Source organism: Apaloderma vittatum, unplaced genomic scaffold (assembly GCF_000703405.1).
Source record: "Apaloderma vittatum isolate BGI_N311 unplaced genomic scaffold, ASM70340v1 scaffold22624, whole genome shotgun sequence".
In the NCBI taxonomy this organism is placed as follows: domain Eukaryota; kingdom Metazoa; phylum Chordata; class Aves; order Trogoniformes; family Trogonidae; genus Apaloderma; species Apaloderma vittatum.
Genome location: NW_009713536.1, coordinates 54,904 through 61,728, shown reverse-complemented (window position 1 = coordinate 61,728; position 6,825 = coordinate 54,904). Strand labels below are relative to the sequence as shown.

At 37.5% G+C, this 6,825-nt stretch overlaps 1 protein-coding gene across 1 annotated transcript in view; it reads right to left on the bottom strand.

Annotated features, from left to right (window-relative positions):
* Positions 1-1,424: 1,424 nt before the first annotated feature.
* The window catches only part of TRIM24 (tripartite motif containing 24), a 39,409-nt gene continuing 34,008 nt past the window's right edge, over positions 1,425-6,825 (bottom strand). Inside the window, exons 16-19 of the mRNA XM_009868421.1 lie at positions 5,936-6,068; positions 4,445-4,519; positions 2,992-3,141; positions 1,425-1,908 (exon numbers count right to left, since the gene is read on the bottom strand). Of these exons, the coding sequence (XP_009866723.1) occupies positions 1,699-1,908; positions 2,992-3,141; positions 4,445-4,519; positions 5,936-6,068 (568 nt within the window). The 3' untranslated portion in view covers positions 1,425-1,698. The remainder of the gene's footprint in view (positions 1,909-2,991; positions 3,142-4,444; positions 4,520-5,935; positions 6,069-6,825) is intronic.

Sequence of the window (6,825 nt, the reverse complement as noted above, 5' to 3'; positions counted from 1 at the left end):
AGCGCTGCAGGGTGTTATTGTGGCCAAAGTGCAGGACCTTGCACTTGGTCTTACTGAACTTCAACCTGTTGGCCTCAGCCCATTGACCCAGCCTGTCCAGGTCCCTCTGCACCAACCCATTCTGTCCCTTCACCTCTCCTCCTTTTTTGCTGGTACTCTTGGATGGTAAAATCCCTGCTACGAGCAACTTTCTTCAGGTAATAAAAACTTTCCACAAAAAACAGCTTAAAAAAAAATCAACCACATCATCACAACATTTCAAAAGCTATGTCAAAGCCTGCTGCACTGCCAAGTGTCCACTACATTTAAGCATGCAGTACCACTCTATAAAAAAGGCAGATGGCCAGTATTATATCTGGTGAGAGGCAAAAAAGGGCCAAAAAAAAAAATCTGAGTGCACCCATACACAGCAGGGAGCCACAAGCAGCACTTGTATCTAGTCTCTTCAGTGATCTACCCACCGCACATCGGGCTTGTGTACACTCAGATGTCGTCATAATTCCACTTGCAAAATTCCAGTGCAATCAGATCTCAATTAAATCAAGACTGCCTGCTCTCCCATTAACTCATTTTTCATTTAAGATGACATAAATTAAGAGTTTAAATCAATAGCCAGAGCAACCACAGATAAACTCTGCAATATCTGAGGGAGGAAACAACCATCTATATTTTTGTCAGCGCTTCTGGAAAGTAGACAGAACAAAATAAGGTAATTTGTCCTCAACTTCTGGTGGTTTTAACAGGGGTAGATGAAGGGTTGAAGAGTAATATCTTTCTTTTTTCTCCAGCTCTTCAAACTTGTGTATAACAATGCTGGTTGCATTCTGACAACAACATATTTAGAAATTTCAAAAACCAACAAGAGCTTGGGGACAGAAAGGATGGGTTTTTTGCCCTTTCTAAACATACACGAAGACTGACTGGTAGTTGGCAAGCAAACATTTTTCTGCTCAAGACCTTGCCACAACTCCATTAAACAGAAGTACATCAAACCTGGGACATCTGTTAAACAAAATAGTACAGGAATACCATTGTTTCTTGCTGGTGGTCAGAAAAATGGTGCAAAACAAAGTATTCTGTCCTTTACTTCTTCCATTAAAAACTCTCAAAAAACTTTTCTTTTTTTTTTTCTCTTTTCTTTTCTTTAAAGTTAGTTTTAAGACACTCTCCCTTACATTTTAAAATTACCAATAACTTTTTTGGGAGCAACTACACTTTCTTTGTACCAGTCAGAATTGCAGGACAATAATATTACACCATCTGTTTTCATGGCTTGTGTTAAATACAGTACAAAGGAATCAAATTATGGCCAGCCACATGCCTTCGGTAAAATTAAAAGTCTGGTGAAATCACATGTTCTTCAAACTTGGAAAGCCACATGTTGAACCCACATAATGTTTTAAAGTTCAGTTCTATACAAACTTCTTTTCTTCCTCACAGTAAAATTAAACAGCTGACACCCCACACAAACAGCAATTTCTGTGCTGCTCCAGAAGTAGGATGAAAGTTTGGAACTTCAGAAAAGCTCTCCATATGCCTTTATCTCCATGAGATTTTTGTTTCAGACAAGGGGTAGAAAGTCCAGTGAATATCCACAAATCCGCAAGTCAAAGCAGTCATGACTTTTCTCCTTTTCACAACTAACAGTGATAAATATTCTTAGTTTTTAAAAAAACGTTCCACAGTAACACATGTGGCTCATTTAAGCAACTGACGGTCTTCTCCTTTGAGGCGTTTTTTCCGGGGCTGTACAAAGTCATCATCCGAATCGTCAGTAAGTTCTGGATTATCTTTTTCACTCTGGCTGTTGGGCTGTGCAGGGAACTTTCTCTCCGGATAGAGGTTCTCTAGAAGTTCTTCAAAGTACTCTTCAAGTTTCATGCCAGCATCAGCCACTTCTGAATCAGGCTGTTGGGTCAATTAACAACATCAATGCGTCACAAGATAGCTTTATATTTAGACCACATGAGGTTTTTAAGGTGCTCTTACAAACTACAAAAAATCAATCAGCAGTAAGACTAATAACACATGGTCCCAAAGAGCACAAGCCTGAAACACAGAGGGCGGCGGTAGAACCTTTGGCCAATGCTCCCAGTGACTTTTTTCTCTGATGGATTATCACAGAAGCCAATTGCAAAAGCTGTACTGCCTGGGTTCTGAAAGGTACATAAAGAGATACTAAAACCTCTTAAATCTCGACTTAAAAAAAAAAAAAGTTGGGGTATGCTGTGAAATATAGATAGGTATGCCATCAGGGTGTTCAAGTGTTTTGGAATGACTGCTTGAAACGCTAGAATTTCTCTAGCTTACAGACCTTCTTTAATTATAGTGAAAATATTACTCAGATAGATGATGATTGTAACCCGGAAGATCAGGCAGTCTTAAAGTCACTCAAAGCCACTACGGGTGATCGCTTTGTTAAAGCGGAGGTCACCATGGCAGGAAGCATTCCCAGCTACCAGGGAGGACTGGATGACAACGCCAGTGATGCCACTGAAAGAAAACTTTATTCCCAGTGTAACTGTTTCTCATCTTGTGGTCCACTCACTACCTGTATCCCTTTCTCACCATGTGTTTCCTTACGTGCAGCGAAGGATAATAACAATCACTGAACACGCACGTAGAAATCATAAGGGTGAGTACAGACCTCTCAGAATGAAAAACCCACTGAATTTAAAATTTGAGGCAACAAGGATTAAATCAATTTTTAAATCAAATGCCCACCATTAACCTCTATGATAAACAATTGCCCTATTCTTTACTTGCTCTCCTGCCATTCCGGTACTGTATTTGTTACGATCCTCCTTATTTCTATGGAAGGGTCTACAGTGAATAGTCATCTAACACCACAGTAGTTCCAAATGGCCCTGCAGTCTCATCATCAAAATAAGTTTAAAACAATAAATTCTTGTGTTCTAAGTTCTATGCCCACTTCAGCTTTCCTGAAAGCAACAAAGCCTACAAAATCAGATAAAGTATCCACTTTCTAACCTCATTAAATTCAGCACAGTTTTGGAAAATCAGTCTGAAATCAGCCACAAAATCTTCCGGCTTCGTGTAGAATGAACTGGTGACTTCAAGTCTTTTCTTGATGGTGGACAAGTCCATAGGCTTTTTGATTATTTTGTAGTAATCAGGAACCTAAAAATGGAGAATAAAATTTTTTACTGAATGCACTCAGGTTCATTGCTTATTGATTTATAAACCTTAAGCTCTGAGGGAGAGAGAAAGATTTACTCTCATCTTCGAAGTACAACTCTAAGACATAAGAATTGTACTTTTAAAAAAATATGCAGACAGTTTCTGGAATAACAGTGATGTATGTATGATAGTTTTGCTGGCTAAAATATAATCTTCCCAATGCCTATTTTAAAATAAAAGGAAAAGAAATTTTAAAAACCACCTGCATTGACTACATATGATAGAGCAAATGATTTGGACATTATTTTTGGATGTCGTCAAATAAGCCATCCATTAAGTTTCACTCTCAAGACCACCCTAGGACAGCTTTGGCAACCCACTCAAACCCACTCAAAGAGATGGTGAATGGGCTGCTCAAACTGAATTTTGGTCATGAAGCATGTCCTTGGAAATGGTGCAATATTTCAAAGGTATCAATGACTTCAGCATCTCAAATTGCAGTCGTCGAATTAGAATTTATTATTTCTTTAAAAAAATCAGAAATTAAAAACTAAAATATAAAATCCAATTGCAATATTTTTATACTTTTTCTCAACTAGATTCACATTTTAAGAGAAACGCTGTAATACCTGAATTTTGTAATATGTGACCATCACATGATTAATCAATAAACCTCTTGTGCCTTTTCTTATGAATAAACTCTGTGGAATGTTCTTCAGAAGAAGAATTCTTATTCAAAAAGAATAAAAAGGGTGCACAGGAGCATATTACTTATTCATGAACTCATGTCCTTCAAGACAAGTCAGTGGGAAAAGAAAGAGGTACTTTTCATCTGATCATGCTGGTAACTTTGCTGTGTATCCTTGGACTTGTAATGCATCCAGGCATTTTTATCATCTTAAACTAATAAATTTTAAGCTAATAATAAGAAATAAATTTTCATATTAGTACTATGGAGCACCCTATTTTTCAAAAAAACAAACATATCCCAAATCACATTTTTACTGATAGCACTCAGCATTGTGAAATGAGCAGAGAGTGTTCAAAGTTATTTTTTTTTAATCTATTTTTGAAATATTCAGTAAAATTAGTTCTTGGGAATTTCACTAGCAAAGCCCCTTCCAACCGAGTGCTTCAACTTTTAACTCCTCTTCAGATAGTTTTAATAAAATCAAACACATTTAATAAACTCAGTGTCTGGGAAACTTGACTTCTGATAATGGACTGTGATAGGGCATAAAAATACCATTAGAAAATACCGGTTATGCTACTAACGTAAAACGGAAGGGAATGAGGTACATACTGTGGGAGGAACTGGATCCTGAAAAGCAAGACTCATTTCATGACAGTAGAGGTATAGCAGCAGTCTTTCACACTTCTGTGTCAAGAAAAACAGATATCCAAATAATTAAATTAGCGAATCCCACATGACTTGCTCTAAAATAACAAACCACAGAAAATACCAAACAGATGCTTGGTACTCCCCCAGCCCCTAAGCAAAACAGCGAGCACTGAAAATGTATTTGGAAGCAAGATTAACTGTTTTAACTAGTGTATTCCTACAGTATTCCTTCTCTGCAATAGAGATATCTTTATCAGCTCTCAAATGCACACTATGAAACCTCGCACAGTAACTCAGAGTGTTATCCAGCATTTGCTGAGCCCAGCAGACATTCCAGGGAATAAAAAAGCATGCGTTGCTTTTACTGCTTTACAAATATTCAGACAGCAGTAATATTTTTCCTGATCTGGGTGTAACTCTACTGTAACTGCAGAGCCTACTGTGCTTTTTGTTAGCAGCAGGAAGGAATATCTTTCCTTGGTGTATCCAAATATATTAAACTGGATCTTGAGCCTTGAAAGAGATTCTAAAAACAGCTTTGTGTCATCTTATGCTTGCTGGTCGTTTATCAGAATATTTACAGGACTTAGAATTTACATTTTTATAACCTGGATTTAAAGTAAAATACAGAGCTGGCTTTTATTCTTTTTGATAACAGCACATGTACATAATGGTTTTACAGGTACGCTAAGACCCCAAATAAAATAATTATTTCAGGGTATTTACACAAGTTGCCAGTTGAAACCAAGTGAAACACTGCTGAAAGTTTCCAATACAGCTCAAAAATGCTTAAAATCTTTTTAAATAATAATAAAACAACTACAAAGAAATAAGAAAAATCAAAAAAGAAAAAAAAACCACAAAATTCCAAGAATCCAAAAGATTCTGTCAAGCAGTTCAACTGTCTGCTCAGAGGCACAATTTTTTTCTTTTAACTCTGAATTCAAGGGAAAATAGAAGTTGGAAGACCCACTGCTTGCTTTTTAGCTTTTCCGCCAGAACATTCAGAGCTGCAAAAGGACAGCAGTTATTCCCAGAGACTTGTACTAATCTCTGCAGGATCAGTATTGCATCTCTGTATATCTTCATGGTGAAAGAACTGCCTTATTTTTTTAAAGGATGTTGACAAAGTGCTTTAAAGACTAAAACCATTAGTTGATAGTGTCAATCTATGCCAAATTTGGAAAGCACAAGCAAAAAAAAATCTTGGTGAAAGGTCACCGTGTACGAGAGCTCTGTTAGAAACTGCTCTTGGTAATTTCTAGAACACAGTCCCAGTCCAGCACACCAAATCACAAGCACTTCTCAGACATTGAACAGGTTTACATGAAGGCTGCTATGATCTCAGACCTTATGGAAAAAGTTAATTCTCCCTTTTCACCTCCACTTTCAAAAAGACACATACATTTGAGAATACAAGCAGCAGCAATACTGTACTCATTTCATCCTTACCCTACGGTCTATTGGCGCCAAACCCGCAGTGTCTTCCAGTTTTCTTTTTTCAGAGCTGTGAGCGGGTTTATCGCAGTCATATTCAACTTCTGGCTTGGACAAATCCCGACAGAATGTACAAATCCACTCTCCACTAAAGAAGACAAACAGGCATGTTGACCTCTGCTGACGCAGCACACTCTTGACAAAAGGATTTCCTCATATTTCTGGATAAGTTCTCCTCATCTGTGAGGTGTTTCTTTACATGCATAATATTGTTCCGGTGGTGATGTGTTTTTTAAACACTACGAGAGGCAGAGACTGCTGGCAAAAGTGCTCTATTAGAACTTTGTTTCTTTTTTAACGGCACTGGTGTCATAACAGAAAAACGCTTTGTCATAATAGACAAAAAGTGTCTATCTTCGTAAGCACTGAAATTTTTCATTTGGCCCCACAGGATTCAAGCAAAGCACTTTTAAGAGTTCTGCTTCCTATCTAGAGAGTGACTGAAGGGATCATATAGGCTGAGCAGTAAGGAAAAGCATTAGTGTTATCTGTCAAGAACTGTACATTCTCTCTATAAGCTTGATCTACAACATATTATTCCTCTATATAGCTCACCCTAAACAAGATTTTTTTGAAACCTAGAAGTTCTTTACACCCTAAAACTTTCGGGTGTTCTCGATTTTATTAGTTAACCTAGGAAAACCCTACAGGCCTAAACAACAGCATAAGATCATGACAAAACTAGTTATACAAGCCTTGTTGGCTGATTCTCTAATACAACTTGTGAACCCCAAAGTTTTGAAAAACCTATGAAGTCTGTGTTTGTAATACAGTTCTCCACAAAGGAACTTGCATGCCTGCAGGTTTACCACAAGAGGGCTGAATTGTACTTCTTACATAGCAAA